Here is a 22,340-nt window from a genome sequence, read left to right on the forward strand (position 1 = left end):
TCTCTGTGTGCTGATTTATTAATGAGGATGAACATCTGTCTGGGAGACACACACATTTAGCAACAAACTAGATGTTTTCCACAGCGTAATGAATACACCCCAGGTAATTCCCTTTCTTACTCTTCGTCTCTAATCCCTCTCTCTATGGTATGAGCACATGGAAAGCCCTACTTTAACAGTCCTTCGTTCTGTTTCTCTTGCTCTCTCTATTTGACTGGCCTCGAGGGGAAACAGTCATTCATCACATTAGTCATTACACCTGCCCCCATATTTTGAATAGGCATGTGCACATGCTCTCCCACAAACACTCTCTCTCCTCAAGCTAGGCACACGACTCATAATACTATATGTTCTCCAGAGAGATTGTGCATCCAGACCCCAGAAGGAAGTGTCCGACATCCCTCATGTCCCTGAAACCCTGGTAGGATGACCACACTGCTAACATAGAGAGGAAGTGACATTACAAAGCACATCAATGTTGAAGGCTAAACCATAAAGAGCATAGATTGACTTCTGTGGTTTCAACACCACCACCAGAGAGGAGATGTTGAGGGTATAGAAAAAGAACACAGGACATCTTAGCACAAGACTGCAGTGGGTGGGGGAGGGGAACACAGCAGCAAAAGCCCCCCATCACTGACGACTAGGCAACAGAAAAATCAGTGCAACCTTCAGTGTGCCTACCGCGTTTAGCATCTCCGTTAGCCAGCATCTCTCTGGCCCAGCTCTTCGTGATCTCTGGTTTCTGTGGCAGAGGTTTCTCTTCCGGGTTGACCTTGAACTTCCTGTCCCGCGGGGGCGGGGCTTGGGCTGGGGGGAGTGTCCGGGACAGGGAGGAAGGGCTGTGATGTGATGACCATGCCCTCTCCTCTTTGACCTCTAGTCTCTCAGGGGAGGAGGCAGTGGGCTTGCGGAGGCAGAGCCCCTTCAGCTCAATACACACCTTAAGCTTCCTGACCTCTTCATCATCATCATCATCATTACTAGTAGGAGCTGTAGGCAGCACACAGACATCTGAAGACCCAGGAAGTGGAGGTTAGTGAAGAACGAAAAAAGGACACATACAAACACACACATATAAACACACAGAAATGCAACACACACACATACAAAGACACACAAACAGTCGCAGAAATGCAACAAAGACACACATACAAACACAGAAATACAAACACACACATACAGACACAGAAATGCAACAAAGACACACATACAAAGACACACATACAAAGACACACATACAAAGACACACATACAAACACACACAGTGCCCACTTTTTGTCAAGCTGATGAGCTTAAAGCCTCACGTTAAGCATAGTATTATGATGCTGTGTGTATATAAAATGAGAAAGAGCGAGAAGAGGTAAAATAGTGTTTTCCCCAAATGCACAGGGAGGACAATCCCTCTCGCCTGCCAGCATTGGGAGATCGAGTGCAATGCCACATGCCAAAAGAGAAGGGGAACGGGAACAGAAAGCCAAACAGCCCGAGGGAAGAAAGGAGATGAAAAGAACAGCTCTGAAGAGTGAGGGTAAGCACAACAGAGGAACAGCACTGCTGAAGAATCTCTCTCTCTCCACTCAGACAGGATTAAACACCTCTCTCCCTCCCTCACACAGTGAGAGGGTTGGAACTGACAGTGATGAAAGAGAGAGGGAACAGAGAAGAGAGATCTATGGAAATGAGGGGAAGAGGGGTGATAGGATGGACAGAGAGAGAGAGAGAGAGAGAGAGAGAGAGAGAGAGAGGGGTGCGATAGGACGGACAGAGAGAGAGAGAGAGAGGGGTGCGATAGGACGGACAGAGAGAGAGAGGGGTGCGATAGGACGGACAGAGAGAGAGAGAGAGGGTGCGATAGGACGGACAGAGAGAGAGAGAGAGGGGTGCGATAGGACGGACAGAGAGAGAGAGAGAGGGGTGCGATAGGACGGACAGAGAGAGAGAGAGAGGGGTGCGATAGGACGGACAGAGAGAGAGAGGGGTGCGATAGGACGGACAGAGAGAGAGAGGGGTGCGATAGGACGGACAGAGAGAGAGAGAGGGGTGCGATAGGACGGACAGAGAGAGAGAGAGAGGGGTGCGATAGGACGGACAGAGAGAGAGAGAGGGGTGCGATAGGATGGACAGAGAGAGAGGGGGGATGATAGGATGGACAGAGAGAGAAAGAGGGATGGGAGCGAGACAGCTGTGAGAGAAAGGGTGAGATGGACAGAAGTCTAAGATGATTTTATAACAGGTAGATAAAATGACATGTCCCACACTCACCTGAAGTCATCCTTGCCTTCTCCTCTACCCTCTTCTCTCCTGCCTCCTCCTCATCTTTCTGCTGTAGGATGAGTGTGCATTTGCTAGTAGGTACCGTATTCTGCCCTCCCTTCTCCTCGGGGTGTCCGTCTGCCATTGCCAGGATGGGAGGTGACCGTCGCCCACCCTCTCCCACTCTGGCACCATCTCTAGCCCCCTCCCAGGTCTCCTGCCCTTGGGAAAGGCTCTCCCTTTGGCCCCCACACCTCTGGAGGACTGGGACTCTGTTGTTCCCATAGACCTTTCTTCCACCTAGACCAGGGAGGAAGACAGAGAGAGGAGAGGAAGAAAGGGGAGGATAAAGAAGCAACAGAGAGAGGGGGTGATGGGAGAGAGAGAAGGGCTGTTAGACATCCAAAGACATGCTGTAAAACTTTGATGGGGTAGAGTTTTGAATCAGATGTCAGTGGGTGGGGTAGAGTTTTGAATCAGATGTCAGTGGGTGGGGTAGAGTTTTGAATCAGATGTCAGTGGGTGGGGAATAGAGTTTTGAAGCAGATGTCAGTGGGTGGGGAATAGAGTTTTGAAGCAGATGTCAGTGGGTGGGATGTCAGTGGGTGGGGAGTTTGAATCAGATGTCAGTGGGTGGGGTAGAGTTTTGAATCAGAGTTTTGAAGCAGATGTCAGTGGGTGGGGAATAGAGTTCTGAAGCAGATGTCAGTGGGTGGGGTAGAGTTTTGAATCAGATGTCAGTGGGTGGGGTAGAGTTTTGAATCAGATGTCAGTGGATGGGGAATAGAGTTTTGAATCAGATGTCAGTGGGTGGGGAATAGAGTTTTGAAGCAGATGTCAGTGGGTGGGGAATAGAGTTTTGAAGCAGATGTCAGTGGGTGGGGTAGAGTTTTGAATCAGATGTCAGTGGGTGGGGTAAAGAGTTCATACTGACACACCGATGAGAAACAGGTAGAGAGCGCACAAGAGAAAGTGAAGAAAAAGGTTGTCTTCAGAGGACAGATGTCCCCCCCCCCCCCCACCCCCCTCCTCTGACACGACCCTGCTGCACAGAGCATGACTCTTTCCCTCTCACTCACTCTCATAATTAGTCTCCCACGTCAGTCCAGGCCTCGCTCCACTACACAGCTGGGCTCTCCGCCAGCACAAGTAGCCCCCCTCCCCCACTCACTCTTTCCCTCTCTCTCCCCCAATCCTTTTCTGCACTATTCCTCTCTCTCATCCACTTACTAACTTTACTCCCCCACCCACTGGATCTCTTTCCCTCCCCTCCCCCACCCACCCACTGGATCTCTCTCTCTCCCCCTCCCCTCCGGATCTCTCTCTCCCCCTCCCCTCCGGATCAGATGTCTCTCTCCCCCTCCCTCCGGAATAGGCAGATGTCTCAGATGTCCCCCTCCCCTAGAGGATCAGATGTCTCTCTCTCTCTCTCCCCTCCCCTCCGGATCTCTCTCTCTCTCCCCCTCCCCTCCGGATCTCTCTCTCTCTCTCTCAGATGTCCCCTCCCTCCGGATCTCTCAGTGGGTCTCTCTCTGAATCCCCCTCCCCTCCGGATCTCTCTCAGATGTCTCTCTCTCCCCCTCCCCTCCGGATCCCTCTCTCTCCCCCTCCCCTCCGGATCCAGTGGGTGGGGTAGAGTTTTGAATCTCTCCCCTCAGATGTCCCTCTGGATAGAGTTCCTCTCTCCCCCTCCCCTCTGATCCCTCTCTCTCTCCCCCTCCCCTCCGGAGATCCCCCTCTCTCTCCCCTCCCCTCCGGATCCCCCTCTCTCTCCCCCCTCCCCTCCGGATCCCCTCTCTCTCCCCCTCCCCTCCGGATCCCCTCTCTCTCCCCTCCCCTCTGGATCCCCCTCTCTCTCCCCCTCCCCTCTGGATCCCTCTCTCTCTCCCCCTCCCTCTGGATCTCTCTCTCTCTCCCCCTCCCCTCTGGATCTCTCTCTCTCTCCCCTCCCCTCTGGATCTCTCTCTCTCTCCCCCTCCCCTCTGGATCTCTCTCTCTCTCCCCCTCCCCTCTGGATCTCTCTCTCTCTCCCCCTCCCCTCTGGATCTCTCTCTCTCTCCCCCTCCCCTCTGGATCTCTCTCTCTCTCCCCCTCCCCTCTGGATCTCTCTCTCTCTCCCCTCCCCTCTGGATCTCTCTCTCTCTCCCCTCCCCTCTGGATCTCTCTCTCTCTCCCCCTCCCCCTCTGGATCTCCCTCTCTCTCTCCCCCTCCCCTCTGGATCTCTCTCTCTCTCCCCCTCCCCTCTGGATCTCTCTCTCTCTCCCCCTCCCCTCTGGATCTCTCTCCCTCTCCCCTCTGGATCTCTCTCCCCCTCCCCTCTGGATCTCTCTCTCTCTCCCCCTCCCCTCTGGATCTCTCTCTCTCTCCCCCTCCCCTCTGGATCTCTCTCTCTCCCCCCCTCCCTCTGGATCTCTCTCTCTCTCCCCCTCCCCCTCTGGATCTCTCTCTCTCTCCCCCTCCCCTCTGGATCTCTCTCTCTCTCCCCCTCCCCTCTGGATCTCTCTGGATCTCTCTCTCTCCCCCTCCCCTCTGGATCTCTCTCTCTCTCCCCTCCCCTCTGGATCTCTCTCTCTCTCCCCCTCCCCTCTGGATCTCTCTCTCTCGCCCCCTCCCCTCTGGATCTCTCTCCCCTCTCTCCCCCTCCCCTCTGGATCTCTCTCTCTCTCCCCCTCCCCTCTGGATCTCTCTCTCTCTCCCCCTCCCCTCTGGATCTCTCTCTCTCCCCTCTCCCACCCACTGGATCTCTGACTCTCCCTCCCCTCCCTCTATCCTCTTTCTACACAGATAAGCAGAAAACGCTCATTGAAAATAAGATTCTCCCCACGTCTCGCTCTCTTGCACTGTGTGTATGTATTATGACCAAACCCTGCCTATCTGTGTGTGTGTGTATTGGGTTACTCACCCTCCCTCTCTCCTTGCCTGGCGGTGTGTTGGCAGTGTTCCCACTCTCTCGCTCTCCGCTGGCCGCCTGCCAACTCCCGTCCTGCTGCCGACTCAGACACACACACACCCCCACACTCCTTCTCCTTCAGCTCCAGCTCCGAGAACCGCATCATCGCCCGCTAAACACACACACATACAGACAGGACACCCACAGAGACACATACACAGAGAAAGCAGCCATGAAACCCACTAACCTTCTAGCCCTCGCCGCGCACACACACACACACACACACACACTCACACACGCACGCACACACGCACACACACACCTCTCGCTAAACCTCAATCTGGGCTGAACAGTTACAGAAGCAGACATCGCATCAGGAAATCACAGTGTCATTAAAAGGAGGCCAAAACAGGACAAAGAGACAGAGATAAACGAACAAGCATGGCACATCCAGACACGGTTAGGTTAGACTAGTGCAGTCAGCCACAGTGAGTCCTAGTTCCTGCCATCTCCCTTCCTGAAACATGAACACAGCTAGGAAACACATACAGCTAGCCCTGGGGCTCACATAGAGAGAAGGGGGGGGGACTGAGAATGGGGAAGAAGCAATGCAGAGCAAGTGAAAAAAGACAGATAGAAAGTGTGTAGAGAGCAGAGAAAAGGAGAGGAAGCAGAAAGAGGGGGCAGAGAAAAGGAGAGGTAGCAGAAAGAGAGCAGAGGGAAGGTGAGGAAGCAGAAAGAGGGCAGAGAAAGGGAGAGGTAGCAGAAAGAGGGCAGAGAAAAGGAAGGTAGCAGAAAGAGGGGGCAGAGAAAAGGAGAAGATAGCAGAAAGAGAGGGCAGAGAAAAGGAGAGGTAGCAGAAAGAGGGCAGAGAAAAGAGAGGTAGCAGAAAGAAGGGCAGAGAAAAGGAGAGGTAGCAGAAAGAGAGCAGAGGGAAGGTGAGGAAGCAGAAAGAGGGCAGAGAAAAGGAGAGGTAGCAGAAAGAGGGCAGAGAAAAGGAGAGGTAGCAGAAAGAGAGGGCAGAGAAAAGGAGAGGTAGCAGAAAGAGAGGGCAGAGGGAAGGAGAGGTAGCAGAAAGAGAGCAGAGAAAAGGAGAGGTAGCAGAAAGAGGGCAGAGAAAAGGAGAGGTAGCAGAAAGAGAGGGCAGAGAAAAGGAGAAGATAGCAGAAAGAGAGGGCAGAGAAAAGGAGAGGTAGCAGAAAGAGAGGGCAGAGAAAAGGAGAGGTAGCAGAAAGAGAGGGCAGAGAAAAGGAGAGGTAGCAGAAAGAGAGCAGAGGGAAGGTGAGGAAGCAGAAAGAGGGCAGAGAAAAGGAGAGGTAGCAGAAAAAGGGCAGAGAAAAGGAGAGGTAGCAGAAAGAGAGGGCAGAGGGAAGGAGAGGTAGCAGAAAGAGAGCAGAGGGAAGGTGAGGAAGCAGAAAGAGGGCAGAGAAAGGGAGAGGTAGCAGAAAGAGGGCAGAGAAAAGGAGAGGTAGCAGAAAGAGAGGGCAGAGAAAAGGAGAGGTAGCAGAAAGAGAGCAGAGGGAAGGTGAGGAAGCAGAAAGAGGGCAGAGAAAGGGAGAGGTAGCAGAAAGAGGGCAGAGAAAAGGAGAGGTAGCAGAAAGAGAGCAGAGGGAAGGTGAGGAAGCAGAAAGAGAGGGCAGAGAAAAGGAGAGGTAGCAGAAAGAGAGCAGAGGGAAGGTGAGGAAGCAGAAAGAGGGCAGAGAAAGGGAGAGGTAGCAGAAAGAGGGCAGAGAAAAGGAGAGGTAGCCGAAAGAGAGGGCAGAGGGAAGGAGAGGTAGCAGAAAGAGAGGGCAGAGGGAAGGAGAGGTAGCAGAAAGAGAGGGCAGAGGGAAGGAGAGGTAGCAGAAAGAGGGCAGAGGGAAGGAGAGGTAGCAGAAAGAGGGCAGAGAAAAGGAGAGGTAGCAGAATGAGGGCAGAGGGAAGGAGAGGTAGCAGAATGAGGGCAGAGGGAAGGAGAGGTAGCAGAAAGAGGGCAGAGAAAAGGAGAAGATAGCAGAAAGAGAGGGCAGAGGGAAGGAGAGGTAGCAGAAAGAGGGCAGAGAAAAGGAGAGGTAGCAGAAAGAGAGCAGAGGGAAGGAGAGGTAGCAGAAAGAGGGCAGAGAAAAGGAGAGGTAGCAGAAAGAGGGCAGAGAAAAGGAGAGGTAGCAGAAAGAGGGCAGAGGGAAGGAGAGGTAGCAGAAAGAGGGCAGAGGGAAGGAGAGGTAGCAGAAAGAGGGCAGAGGGAAGGTGAGGAAGCAGAAAGAGGGCAGAGAAAAGGAGAGGTAGCAGAAAGAGGGCAGAGAAAAGGAGAGGTAGCAGAAAGAGGGCAGAGAAAAGGAGAGGTAGCAGAAAGAGGGCAGAGAAAAGGAGGTAGCAGAAAGAGGGCAGAGGGAAGGTGAGGAAGCAGAAAGAGGGCAGAGAAAAGGAGAGGTAGCAGAAAAGAGGGCAGAGAAAAGGAGAAGATAGCAGAAAGAGGGCAGAGAAAAGGAGGTAGCAGAAAGAGGGCAGAGGGAAGAGAGGGCAGAAGAGAGCAGAGAAAAGGAGAGGTAGCAGAAAGACAGGGCAGAGAAAAGGAGAGGTAGCAGAAAGAGGGCATAGGGAAGGAGAGGCAGCAGAGGGCAAGGGAAGGAGAGGTAGCAGAAGAGGGCAGAGGGAAGGAGAGGTAGCAGAAAGAGGGCAGAGAAAAGGAGAGGTAGCAGAAAGAGAGGGCAGAGGGAAGGAGAGGTAGCAGAAAGAGCAGAGGGAAGGTGAGGGCAGAGGGGGAAAAGGAGAGGTAGCAGAAAGAGAGGGCAGAGGGAAGGAGAGGTAGCTAGGGCAGAGGGAAGGAGAGGTAGCAGAAAGAGGGCAGAGGGAAGGAGAGGTAGCAGAAAGAGGGCAGAGGGAAGGAGAGGTAGCAGAAAGAGGGCAGAGGGAAGGAGAGGTAGCAGAAAGAGGGCAGAGGGAAGGAGAGGTAGCAGAAAGAGGGCAGAGAAAAGGAGAGGTAGCAGAAAGAGGGCAGAGGGAAGGAGAGGTAGCAGAAAGAGGGCAGAGAAAAGGAGAGGTAGCAGAAAGAGGGCAGAGGGAAGGAGAGGTAGCAGAAAGAGGGCAGAGGGAAGGAGAGGTAGCAGAAAGAGGGCAGAGGGAAGGAGAGGTAGCAGAAAGAGGGCAGAGGGAAGGGGTAGCAGAAAGGGCAGAGGGAAGGAGAGGTAGCAGAAAGAGGGCAGAGGGAAGGAGAGGTAGCAGAAAGAGGGCAGAGGGAAGGAGAGGTAGCAGAAAGAGGGCAGAGGGAAGGAGAGGTAGCAGAAAGAGAGGGCAGAGGGAAGGAGAGGTAGCAGAAAGAGAGGGCAGAGGGAAGGAGAGGTAGCAGAGAGGGCAGAGGGAAGGAGAGGTAGCAGAAAGAGGGCAGAGGGAAGGAGAGGTAGCAGAAAGAGGGCAGAGGGAAGGAGAGGTAGCAGAAAGAGAGGGCAGAGGGAAGGAGAGGTAGCAGAAAGAGAGCAGAGGGAAGGAGAGGTAGCAGAAAGAGGGCAGAGGGAAGGAGAGAAAGCCTGTCTGAGGAGTAGAGTGAGATAAAGAAATGTAAAGAACTGACCTCCCAGATAGCTGCAGGTCGACTTATATTATCCCCCTCTCGTGATATGACTTCCATCTATGCAATTAGAACGGGGGAGGGGGCTCAATATATCTGTCCATTGCATATTCTGTCCTTTTCATACTCTGTCCATCATTTTCATCATTTCATATTCTGTCTATCATTTTAGTCAGTATATCTGTCTATCATTTTAGTCAGTATATCTGTCTATCATTGCATGTAGGTATTGTATGTTAACACGTCTTTACTCTGCTCCTCAGTGTCTGTGGCCCTGCTGCTTTTTCTTCTTCCCCTTTAATCAAGGATTGACCAATCAGTAACATTAGTCAATCAACCAACCAACCTATGAACGATCAGGGGAATGGAACCCCAGCAGTAGTGCAGACCTGGGAGATTGGAGTCTCCCTGTTACTTACACACACACACACACACACACACACACACACACACACACACACACACACAACCCTGCTTTCCTGAACTGGAAAAACATGTCTTTTTCAAAGTGAAAGGTAACACCCCCCCACCCAATGTACTTCCTTTTTTTGGGAAGGGGGATTGTGGGTATATGATTTATAATAATGGAGTTAGACAGAGGCTCTTATTAAGATGATAATAAACATCCAGAAATCTAGCATTTGATAGCTTTATATCAGCAAGCATGACAATTTACGACAAACCAACATGGTTTAGAGGAGCCCTGACAACATATGGACAGGTGGAACCAACCGGTTAACACACACGTGCCTTTGTCCCATTCATTGATAAATCATAAGAGGTGTGTGCGTCTATGCCAGAAATCACACACATGTTTTTTTAACTAATCTAACCAGAATGTTGGTCTATGACAAGCAGAGAAGTAGATTCAGTGCATACAGTCTGATCACGCAATAACGCACCGCAGTTCAGTTGTGCAGGACTGAATCTGTGTTTGTCTACAGTGTGTGTGTGTGTGTGTGTGTGTGTGTGTGTGTGTGTGTGTGTGTGTGTGTGTGTGTGTGTGTGTGTGTGTGTGTGTGTGTGTGTGTGTGTGTCAGGGTTTCCGTTAGGAAAATGTGGCGCCGGACATTTGACCGGCAACATTTTAATTTACCGGACCCATATGCATTAGATGCCTAACCTGATTAGGGCGTCCACCCAAAGTGCTCAGAATGAAACAGCACATTTACAATATGGTCATTCATATTAACAGCACATTTACAATATGGTCATTCATATTAACAGCACATTTACAATATGGTCATTCATATTAACAGCACATTTACAATATGGTCATTCATATTAACAGCACATTTACAATATGGTCATTCATATTAACAGCACATTTACAATATGGTCATTCATATTAACAGCACATTTACAATATGGTCATTCATATTAACAGCACATGCCAGTCCAGGATGCAACGATGTGCGGTCCTTCTTACCGAATGTGCACTTTGAACATGTTAGAATAACAGCCAACAAGACAAGTAGCAAACAACAAAATCACTAACTTATGTCAATCTACTATAGTAGAAAAGATTAGCCTACCCGTTCTATTGGTCAGCTTGTGGAGAAAGAAATAGCCTTTTCCAGACAGACTCTGGGACAGTTGTGGGAAGATAGATCCCACATTCCTACAACCAGGAGGACTAGGCTACATAGCAAAGATCAGAAAGTTTAACATTTTAAGCTAAACGATCAGGCAATTTCTTCACGTTATCACCAAAGCAGGGCACTCAAGGCAGTAGGCTACTCGCGAATGTTTGTTCCATAATCATTTTAGCGGGAAAACACTGTTTTCAAAGGGCCAGTGCACATGCGAGAGGTTTCATGTGACAGAGATGAATAAGAACAGTACTTTGAAGCAAGGTAAGACAAGCCTCATAATATGTAGTAAAACCTTCAGGTTTCAAACAATTAAGTAGCTTATATATGTTTTCAAAATGCATACTTCCTCCAGCTCATAGCAAAGTGGTGTGTGCCGCGCTGATGAAGCCTGCCTTCCGTTTGACATTTGATGCCTCTTTCAAAACAACTCCGAACTCGGAAAGCTCCAACTTCCGACTTCAGTGCGTTGAAGATAACTGGGAAAAACAAACAAGCTCCAAAGGGGGAAATAGTTTTGAACAGTAAACCAACTCAGGAACTTGGTCCTCTTTCTTGAGCTCAGACTTTTCGACCTGAAGATCACTGAGGTCATTTTAAATGTATGTATTTAAGCTTTATTTAACTAGGCAAGTCAGTTAACAAATTTTTATTCACAATGACGGCCTGCCACGGCCAAACCCGGAGGACGCTGGGGCAGTTGTGCGCCGCCCTGTGGGACTCCCACCACGTCCGGTTGTGACACAGCCTGATTTGACCTCGTATTTTTCACAGTTGTCTTGAAAGCACCACAACATGCAGCAACACTGTCTGACAGATGTCTCACTCTAAGGCTCTGTATCTGTATGCGAAATAAGATAACGAATATACAGTACACACACACCAAATGAATTCCACTAAATTGTGCAGATGAACATAGACCGATACGCATGACCAGCCAAATGTATTTACGTCGACTGGCATTTACATCAATGTGGCTAAAAAGCCTTATTTTACAATGGGATTTATTCCTCTTCTCCCAGACTATTGGCGGGCACCAATTCTATTTAATCGTCTTTTCAATTTTATTTTTGGGGGACAAAACTGGCTATTACCGGCTAACGGAAACCCTGGTGTGCGTGTCTTAATGTGTTCCGTGTGTGAGGAGCCAGGCACTAATAGCCTTGGGGGAAGGGATGTGTGACCTTGGATAAGGCCAGGGTGGGTGGAGGGGGAACCCCATCCATCACCCTCCAGCCCCTCTGGCTCACATTGGGGTTCAGCACAGCCAGGTCACCATGTGAAGCCGCTCAGCAGCCAGCAACACATGCGTTTGGAACCTGCCTTTCTATTTCACTATTTCTCCCAAGCTAGATAGACAGAGCACGCAAACAACCTAACCAATGTTGCCTAGACAACTCACAGGCCTAGGTTAACCTTTGAACTGGCCTTGTGCTAACTCACTGACTGTCAACATGCTTCAAACGTCCTCTCAATCTCAGAGGCAACCACAAAGGGCTGGTATAAGCCTATAACCCTGAACTCACCCTGCAACTTCGGCTATGGGGAACAGGTATCTGATCCATAGACTGATTCTAAGACACATCCTATATGAAGTGATATATTGTCTGAATAATATGACCGTCTATGGGCCACTAAAATAAGTGGCAGAATTGACAGTAGTTGTATGTTTGATTCCTGCACAGGTTACATGGGAACGTACTATATAAACCGTAAATGACCTCAGATGAATGAGTCATGTTACCATCACATCCACTAACGCTGCCCCCCACCCCAAATACTTCCAAATTTCTCTCAACTCACTTGCAGGGCGCGCTGTTCCCGGCTCAGCTTGCTAGAGTCTGCGTACAGCTCGGTTGTGACACACTTGATGCGGTCACCCACAAAGCCCAAGGAGCTAGCGATCCTCTTGGTCAGGCTGGTCCTCCGTGAGCCTCTTCGCCCACCCTCTTCGTCCTCATCCCCTTCTCCATGTGACTCCTCTGTGTCTCCAACGCTCTCTCTTTCACTGTCCCTCTCCTTCCCCAGGCCCATGTAGCTATGGATGGGGTGGGAGGAGTTTAGTTTGTCCATCTCTTCTCTCTCCTCTCCAGACGTGAAGTCGCAAGAAAAGATGCCATCTCTACACAAGTGGTCACCAGACTTGCGGTCACAATCCCCAGTTGTGCGGACTCCAGGCGTGCGGTTGCCAGAGATGTGGTCGCCAGACTTGCGGTCGCCAGACGTTCGGGCACAGCGCAGGGTGCTCTGGTCCTGTTCCCCTTGGTCCCCTGGGTCTGAGGAAGGGCTCTGGTCCTCAGAGCTCTCCTCGGCCCGATTAACCAGCTTTGGGGAGCCCCAAGGTCGGCTCGAGGCCACACCTGGACAGCCCGTCTCCTGGAGGGGGTTTGGTCTCACACAGAGAGTTTCTGGTTGTCTGTCTGTGTGGATAGTTGTCATGGTGGAGCTTGGACTGGGGTGGTGATGAAGATGCTGGGGGTGGTGGTGATGCAGTTGGTGTTTTGGCTCCCGTTCCACTTCCCTAATGTTTTCATTGCCATGGCAACACTTGTGTTGGTTGCCCCTGGCGATGGGAATGGTGTCAGAGACTTGCGGCTTGTTGGTTGTCGGAGTGGACTCTCCATCTGTGTCGGAGTGGACGAGGTCAATGCAGACGATACGGTCTTTGGAGGGGGTACTGAGGCTGGAGGAGGAAGTGGGTCTGGGCTGGCTCCCTCCCTGCTCCCCGTCCTCTCTTTTGGGCTTCACGTGGGACCCCTCTCCTGTTTCCACACCACTTCGGCCCCTGTGGGACCCACCACAATCCTCTGTGAGACCCCTAGGTTTGTCCGGACCATGGCCCCGGCACTTGGGCCCCTGATCTGTCCGCTCCAGGGCTTTAGAGTCTGGATGTGTGTGCATCAGAGGGTGGGTCATCTCCTGGGAGTTGTACGTGAGGTACTCCCCAGCATGGCTGTGGTAGGGTAAGGGCTGTTTGGCTGCCAGGTGGGAGGGGTACAGGCTGCTACTACCCAGCAGGACGGGGTGAGGGTAGGCTGAGCCCTTCCCTGGCAGAGGGAGAGAATGGAGGGCCATGCTGTTGGGTACAGAGTAGTGCAGGTATCGGTTGGCGTAGGCCATGCTGTGAGCTAGGTAAAGGTGGCTGGACGGGTGCCCGGACGGGTGCCCGTTGGTATTCTCCAGACAGGGACGTTTAATATAGGGAGACACCTCCTGGGACGTCTCAGCCCTCTTGGGGGCTTTAAGAGGCTTCTCTGTGGAGCTCCTATGATGGCCGGCCATGGGGGAACCTTCTGATTGGCTGGGGCTGTGATTGGGCCAATCACCATTGGGTTTGGGGGACGGGGGCATCGTGGAGGCAGGCTTGTGATTGGAAGGTATTTGTTTAGTATGTTGCTCTCCAACCCTGAGGCAGGATGGACTGTTTTGCTGGGACTGGGGCAGGACTCTCTCTATAACCTTGTGTTTGATGACTGAGGGAGAGGAACGTTTCCCTTGGGGGTCTGGGCTGGGCCTGGGGGAGGGGGATAGGGCTGGGGGGTGGGTGTGTGTGTGGGTGGACCCAATGGTGGAGATAGGTGTAGGGGTGGGCACCACCCAGGAGGAGTGCAAAGTGCTGATCATCTCTGGCCTGTCTGGGGCCTTGGAGAAAGTGCTGCAGACCACTGAGTGGGGTGGGTGGGAGGAGGGTGAGAGGGTCTCCTTCAGGAGCTCCCGGCTTGGGGGATGTCCGTACCGAGGCCCCAGAGCTTCCATCTTGATGGGGAAGCTGTTGGGAGGCAGGTCAAACTCCAGCAGCCTTCCAGAGAGATCCAGAGGCTTTGGCTCTGCTGGGTCTTTGGTAGTCCTGTTTGGTGGGGTTTTCCGCTCAGAGGACGGTTTAGAAGGGGACCGATTGGGTTTCCTTTCACACACCCCAGCCCTGTGCTCTGGCGCCCCATCCCTGGGTCTGGGTTTGTGGGGGCTGGGCCGGGCAGGGGAGGGGTGTTCTTGAGCAATGCTGCTCACATAGAATGGGTGAGGCATCGACTGGGAAGAGGAGGAAGATGGTGGCCCTATTCGAGGGACTGGCCTTTGTAGGTCTAAGGTGCTGTCACTGAGAGTGGGAGGCAGGGGAGGAGCAGGCTGGGGGAGGCGAGTAGAGGCGCGAGGGGAGGAATCAATGGGAAGGCTATTACTACCACCACCACTAATACTACCACTGCTGTTGTTGGCTCCTTTGTTTGAGGTGGGTCTAGTGGGTCTGTTCCTGCTGGGGGGTCTGTCTCGGTCTGTGTGGGGGGGCTGAAGGTGCTGGGGTGGAGGGGGAGGCTGGTGAAGCTGCTGCCCAAATGGAGAGCCCTCGTGGTGGATGCGAGACACGACACTCAGTCCCTTCTCCTGACAGTGTACCATGGAGGTGGGGGCCACAGACACGGCTGGGATCCTCATGGGAGACCCCACCAGGGGGGAGGAGATGGGGGACGGGGGGTAGGGGGGCATGAAGTAGAGCCTCTCGGTGGCCGAGGCAGCAGCAGGATTCATGTTCCCCCCCTGGGAGGCACAGAGGGACTGGTAGGCCAGGTGCTGGGGCAGGTAGGGGCTGGGCTGACTGAGGAACTGAGCCTTGTACATGCTGAGGGCGGCATACTTGGACGTGTCCATGAAGGGATAGAGGCCCGGGCTCAGCCCCCAGGGCAGACGTAGGTACCCACCTGCTCCTGCACCAGCACCCCCCAGGCCCAGCTCTGAGGGCTTCTGCCCCCCAGGCCCCATACATATCCTGTCTAGGCCCTCTGGCCCCCTCTGAAGGCCTGGTGGAGGGCTCTTGTACAGGCCCATGTAGCCATTACTAGGCTTGCTCCTGTCCATGGAGACGTCAGACTTATAGAGGAGGTCCGGGAGGCCGTCCCGGCCGTAGCTCAGGGGGAGGGTATTGGTCACTTCGCGGGGCTTCTCAGCCGACAGCGCTTGGATCCCTGGGTAGATCACGCCGCCGTGCAGGCGGAGGCCATCCCGCATAAGAGCATTGCGGTCCAGACCCATGGTGGCCAGGGGGGTTAACCTGGCATCCACCTACAGGGGAACAACACAGGGGGGTTAACCTGGCATCCACATACAGGGGAATAACACAGGTACAAATATGTTATATTGTTTCAAAACAGCCTTATACATATGTAATACACGTTATACACACAGGTTATGTCTTTGCTTGAGTTCGGTATGAGGATATGGTTTACATCTCTTAAAAAAGGCCCAATGCAGCCGTTTTTATCTCAATAGGAGATCATTTCAGGGTAACAATGTACCTTCCTGTAATACAGTGGCGGTCGGTGATGTTTAATATGAATTAAAGTTTAGAACGTAGGTGCAAAGGTCGAGCGAAAAATTTGAGTAATCAAGGTGACGGACAGTGACACATTCAATACCGCCTTACACACTCTTGCCTGCATCTCGCTGATCTAGGATGTAATCAATAGTCCAACAGTTACAAACAAGAGTTTCTTTTGGACAAATTCGGGTATATTTATCCCGGTTTCATTCTGTTGGCTTCAGTTTCAGATTTTTTTCTCAACAGAATCAGCGGAATGAATATGCCCCTGATCACACGCAAACATAGTTCACTTCATAGCAGCAACATGATCCCTTCGATCGTTGTATAATCCTTCTCCCATCTACATGCTCTCCTCCTCTCATCTTTTCCCTTTGCTTGTGAACTTCAGTGTACAACACATCAGCTGTCTGTGACCAGGCAAGAATTTCTTTTCCAAACCTTCACACAGCATCATAACCGCTACACACACCCTACATCATTATCAACATATTAGCTAACAACGTCAGTAACGTCATAGTCAACATTGCTACTATTGCATAAGTAAACACGCTTACAATCATGCAGCACAGTGTACAGTCAGCAGGCAGTTACACAGGCGGGCCACAGGCGCAAAAAATGTATTAATAAATCCAAACGTTTTCCGTGACTTGGAAGAGTTCCAGTGTTGGATAGCCATAGCCAGCTAGCTGGCATAGCATTCCTCTCTATTTGAGCCGGGTGTTTGCGTAGGTTAAACTAGCTAGTTGCATGCGCTAGCTCCACCATATACAGTTGGGCAAAAAAGTATTTAGTCAGCCACCAATTGTGCAAGTTCTCCCACTTAAAAAGATTATGAAAATTACAGGCCTCTCTCATAGGTACACTTAAACTATGACAGACAAAATGAGAAGAAAAGAAATCCAGAAAATCACATTGTAGGATTTTTTATGAATTTATTTGCAAATTATGGTGGAAAATAAGTATTTGGTCAATAACAAAAGTTTCTCAATACTTTGTTACATTCCCTTTGTTGGTAAAGACAGAGGTCAAACGTTTTCTGTAAGTCTTCACAAGGTTCACACACTGTTGCTGGTATTTTGGCCCATTCCTCCATGCAGATCTCCTCTAGAGCAGTGATGTTTTGGGGCTGTTGCTGGGCAACACGGACTTTCAACTTCCTCCAAAGATTTTCTGTGGGGTTGAGATCTGGAGACTGGCTAGGCCACTCCAGGACCTTTAAATGCTTCTTACGAAGCCAGTCCTTCGTTGCCCGAGCGGTGTGTTTGGGATTGTCATGCTGAAAGACCCAGCCACGTATCATCTTCAATGCCCTTGCTGATGGAAGGAGGTTTTCACTCAAAATCTCACAATACATGGCCCCATTCATTCTTTCCTTTACACGGATCAGTCATCCTGGTCCCTTTGCAGAAAAACAGCCCCAACGCATGATGTTTCCACCCCCATGCTTCACAGTAGGTATGGTGTTCTTTGGATGCAACTCAGCATTCTTTGTCCTCCAAACACGACGAGTTGAGTTTTTACCAAAAAGTTTTATTTTGGTTTCATCTGACCATATGACATTCTCCCAATCTTCTTCTGGCTCATCCAAATGCTCTCTAGCAAACTTCAGACGGTACCTGGACATGTACTGGCTTAAGCAGGGGGACACGTCTGGCACTGCAGGATTTGAGTCCCTGGCGGTGTAGTGTGTTACTGATGGTAGGCTTTGTTACTTTGGTCCCAGCTCTCTGCAGGTCATTCACTAGGTCCCCCCGTGTGGTTCTGGGATTTTGCTCACCGTTCTCGTGATCATTTTGACCCCATGGGGTGAGATCTTGCGTGGAGCCCCAGATCGAGATTATCAGTGGTCTTGTATGACTTCCATTTCCTAATAAATGCTCCCACAGTTGATTTCTTCAAACCAAGCTGCTTACCTATTGCAGATTCAGTCTTCCCAGCCTGGTGCAGGTCTACAATTTTGTTTCTGGTGTCCATTGACAGCTCTTTGGTCTTGGCCATAATGGAGTTTGGAGTGTGACTGTTTGAGGTTGTGGACAGGTGTCTTTTATACTGATAACAAGTTCAAACAGGTGTCATTAATACAGGTAACGAGTGGAGGACAGAGGAGCCTCTTAAAGAAGAAGTTACAGGTCTGTGAGAGCCAGAAATCTTGCTTGTTTGTAGGTGACCAAATACTTTTTTTCCACCATAATTTGCAAATAAATTCATTAAAAATCCTACAATGTGATTTTCTGGATTTTTTTCTAATTTTATCTGTTATCGTTGAAGTGTACCTATGATGAAAATTACAGGCCTCTCATCTTTTTAAGTGGGAGAACTTGCACAATTGGTGGCTGACTAAATACTTTTTTGCCCCACTGCATACAAAAGTATGTGGACACCCTTTCAAATTTGTGGATTTGAATATTTCTGCCACACCCATTAATGACAGGTATATAAAAATCGAGCACACAGCCATGCAATCTCCATAGACAAACATTTGCAGTAGAATGGCCTTACTGAAGAACTCAGTGACTTTCCACGTGGCACAGTCATAGGATGCCTCATTTCCAACAAGTCAGTTTGTCAAATATCTGCCCTGCTAGAGCTAGTGCTGTTATTGTGAAGTGGAAACGTCTATGATTAACAACGGCTCAGCCGCGAAGTGGTAGGACACACAAGCTCACAGAACAGGACCTCCGAGTGGAGAAACCTTGTAGCATATAAAAACCATCTGTTCATGGTTGCAACTCCCTACCGAGTTCCAAACTGCTTCTGGAAGCAACGTCAGCCAAATAACTTTGTCGGGAGCATCATGAAATTGGTTTCCATGGCCGAGCAGTGTCGGCTGGAGTGGTGTAAAGCTCGCCGCCATTGGGCTATGGAGCAGTGGAAACGAATTCTCTGGAGTGATGAGTCACGCTTCACCATCTGGCAGTCCAACAGAGGAATCTGGGTTTGGCGGATGCCAGGATAACACGAATGTGCCAACTAGAGGTCGACGGACTATGATTTTTCAATGCCGGTACAGATTGGAGGACCAAAAAAGCGGATACCGATTAAATCGGCCAATAAATTTTTTTTCTATATTTATGTGTTTATTGTTCATTCAGTATTGTTGTAATTGTTATTTTTACAAAAATATTTTCAATTACAACAATACTGAATGAACAAATACTTATTTTACCTTAAAATAATATAGAAATAAAATCTATTTAGTTTCAAATAAATAATGAAACACTCAATTTGGTTTAAATAATGCAAAAAAAAACAGAGTTGGAGAAGAAAGTAAAAGTGCAACATGTGCCATGTAAAAAAGCTAAAAGTTTAAATTCCTTGCTCAGAACATATGAAGTTGTTCAATATTCCCAGGTCGTCAATATTCCCAGTTAAGAAGTTTGAGGTTGTAGTTATTATAGGTTTTTTGACGTGTCGACTATTTATCTCTATACCTTTTGTATTTCATATACCTTTGACAATTGGATGTTCTAATAGCCACTTTAGTATTGCCAGCCTAATCTCAGGAGTTGATAGGCTTGAAGTCATAAACAGCGCTGTGCATCAAGCATTGCTAAGAGCTGCTGGCACACGCAGTAAAGTTTGAATGAATGCTTACAAGCCTGCTGCTGCCTACCACCGCTCAGTCAGACTGCTCTATCAAATGTCAAATCATAGACTTAATTATAATATAATAAACAAATACAAGCCATAGGTCATTAATATGGTCAAATCTGGAAACTATAATTTCAAAAATAAAAAGTTTATTCTTACGGTGAAATACTAAACCGTTCCGTATTTTATCTAACGGGTGGCATCCCAAAGTCTACATATTGCTGTTACATTGCACAAGCTTCAATGTTATGTCATAATTATGTAAAATTCTGGTAAATTAGTTCGCAGCGAGCCAGGCGGCCCAAACTGTTGCATATACCCTGACTCTGCGTGCAATGAACGCAAGAGAAGTGACACAATTTCACCTGGTTAATATTGCCTGCTAACCTGGATTTCCTTTAGCTAAATATGCAGGTTTAAAAATATATACTTCTGTGTATTGATTTTAAGAAAAGCATAAACATCAATGCCGAGGTACATTTGTGCAAAGATGGTGCTTTTTGGCAATGCGCTTTTGTTAAATCATCAACAGTTTGGCGAAGTTGAAGTAGGCTGTGATTCGATGATAAATTAAACAGCCACCGCAGTGATTATATGCAACGCAGGACCTAGTAATATCATCAACCATGTGTAGTTGACTAGTGATTGTGAAGATGGATTGTTTTTTGTAAGATAAGTTTAATGCCAGCTACCAACTTACCTTGGCTCCTTGCTGCACTCGCGTAACAGGTGGTCAGCCGGCCTGCAGTTTGCTCGTAGATTGCAATGTAATCGGCCATAATCGGTGTCCAAAAATGCTGATTACCGATTGTTATGAAGACTTGAAAATCGTCCCTAATTAAATCGGCCATGCCGATTAATTGGTCAACCTCTAGTGCCAACTGTAAAGTTTGGGAGAGGACTAATGGTCTGGGTCTGTTTTCCATTGTTCGGGCTAGGCCCCAAAGTTCCAGTAAAGGAAAATCTTCACACTACAGAATACAATGACATTCTAGACGATTCTGTGCTTCCAACTTTGTGGCAACAGTTTGGGGAAGCCGCTTTCCTGTTTAAGCATGACAATGCCCCCATGCACAAAGCAAGGTCCATACAGAAATGGTTTGTCGAAATCGGTGTGGAAGAATTTGAATGGTCTGCACAGAAACCTGACCTCAACCCATCAAACACCTTTGGCATGAATTGGAACGCCAACAGCGAACCTGGCCTAATTGCCTAACATCACTGCCGACCTCACTAACTTTGTGGCTGAATGGAAGCAAGTCCCCGCAGCAATGTTCCAACATCTAGTGGAAAGCCTTCCCAGAAGAGTAGAAGCTTTTATAGCAGCAAAGCGGTGACCAACTCCATATTAACGCCCATGATTTTGGAATGAGCTGTTCGACGAGCAGGTGTCTTTTGGTAATGTAGTGTAAGTGAAAGTTAAAAAAGACAACTAAATATAGCTCTCGCATCTCCTTAATTTTTAAATAAATGTATTCAAAACTGTTGAATTATTGTCTCTTTTTGAGTCAACTTATCACTACTTGTTATGCACTGCAGTGCTAACTAGCTGCAGCTCATGCTTTCAGTACGAGATTCATTCTCTGATCCTTTGATTGGGTGGACAACATGTCAGTTCATGATGCAAGAGCTCTGATAGGATGTACTCCAACCTTAAAAAAAAAAAATCACTGAAGCTGGAGACTCCTATCTCCCACACTAGCTTTAAGCACCAGCTGTCAGAGCAGCTCACAGATCACTGCACCTGTACATAGCCAATCTGTAAACAGCCAATCTATCTACCTCATCCCCATAGCCCATCCCCATAGCCCATCTGTAAACAGCCCATCTATCTACCTCATCCCCATTCGCTCCTTTGCACCCCAGTATCTCTACTTGCACATTCTGCATATCTACCATTCCAGTGTTTAATTGCTATATTGTAATTACTTTGCCACCATGGCTTATTTATTGCCTTACCTCTCTTATCCTACCTCATTTGCACATGCTGTATATATATATATATATATATATTTCTACTGTATTATTGATTGTATGTTTGTTTATTCCATGTGTAACTGTGTTGTTGTATGTGTCGAACTTCTTTGCTTTATCTTGGCCAGGTCGCAGTTGTAAATGAGAACTTGTTCTCAACTAGCCTACCTGGTTAAATATATATATATATATATATTAAAAAGGGAGGGAAACTAGCTGTCCTTTGACTACACCATGGTGCCACCCTACAGAGTGCTGTCGAGGCTACTGTAGGTGGCTTCGGCTACACCATGGTGCTACCCTACAGAGTGCTGTCGAGGCTACTGTAGACGGCTTCGGCTACACCATGGTGCCACCCTACAGAGTGCTGTCGAGGCTACTGTCGGCTACACCATGGTGACAGAATGCTGTCGGCTAGACACCATGGTGCCACCCTACAGAATGCTGTCGAGGCTACTGTAGACGGCTTCGGCTACACCATGGTGCCACCCTACAGAATGCTGTCGAGGCTACTGTAGACGGCTTCGGCTACACCATGGTGCCACCCTACAGAATGCTGTCGAGGCTACTGTAGACTGATTGCAAAACAGTGTGTTTCAATCAATTAGTTAGGTGACCTGTTAATATACAGTATTTAGTATAGTTTTATCTGAAAAGGATAACTTTAATGTTTTACTATTTTTACTTGTATTAATTTCAATGAGAATGGTCCTCCCTTCCTCCTCTGAGGAGCTTCCACTGCTGCAATAGTTATTTTTAAAATGGAACAAAAAAAGCTACAAAATATTTCCCAACCAAGAATTTAGCTAGGTCTGTCTGGGAATGGTCTGAGTGACCAACTTAATTGGAGGAGCCTAATTTGAGGGAGATTTTTATTTATTTATCTTTATTTCACCTTTATATAGGGTTCCGGTTCCGGGTTGGAGCGAGCAGTCGCATCTACACTTCGGTCCGCAGGTAGTATAACCTTTCTTTACATTTTCATTACATTTCATTATAGTACAACGGTTTGATTTATCTAATCTTAGCAATTTCTTCTTAGCTAGCTACATAGCCGTCTTTGTATCAAAGATAATTGCGTAATTATCGTATTTCTTCGTCCTAACGTAGTCTACACTGCTATCTGCCCAGCAGCTAGCTAAGCAACTAGCTAACGTCTAAGACAATTGTGTAGTCTA

The 22,340-nt window shown here is 49.0% G+C and overlaps 1 protein-coding gene across 5 annotated transcripts in view; it reads right to left on the minus strand.

Annotated features, from left to right (window-relative positions):
* Window positions 1-22,340, minus strand: part of LOC135519058 (BCL-6 corepressor-like) — an 80,330-nt gene that overhangs the window by 33,872 nt on the left and 24,118 nt on the right. For 4 of the 5 annotated variants that reach the window (XM_064944106.1, XM_064944103.1, XM_064944104.1 and 1 more), the window contains 5 exons: window positions 12,087-15,338; window positions 8,695-8,751; window positions 5,160-5,319; window positions 2,266-2,556; window positions 685-1,014 (listed from right to left, as the gene is read on the minus strand). In XM_064944106.1, the coding sequence (XP_064800178.1) occupies window positions 685-1,014; window positions 2,266-2,556; window positions 5,160-5,319; window positions 8,695-8,751; window positions 12,087-15,338 (4,090 nt within the window). The remainder of the gene's footprint in view (window positions 1-684; window positions 1,015-2,265; window positions 2,557-5,159; window positions 5,320-8,694; window positions 8,752-12,086; window positions 15,339-22,340) is intronic. The other variant, XM_064944107.1, reaches the window with a different exon arrangement.

This window comes from Oncorhynchus masou, chromosome 29 (assembly GCF_036934945.1).
Source record: "Oncorhynchus masou masou isolate Uvic2021 chromosome 29, UVic_Omas_1.1, whole genome shotgun sequence".
NCBI lineage: Eukaryota > Metazoa > Chordata > Actinopteri > Salmoniformes > Salmonidae > Oncorhynchus > Oncorhynchus masou.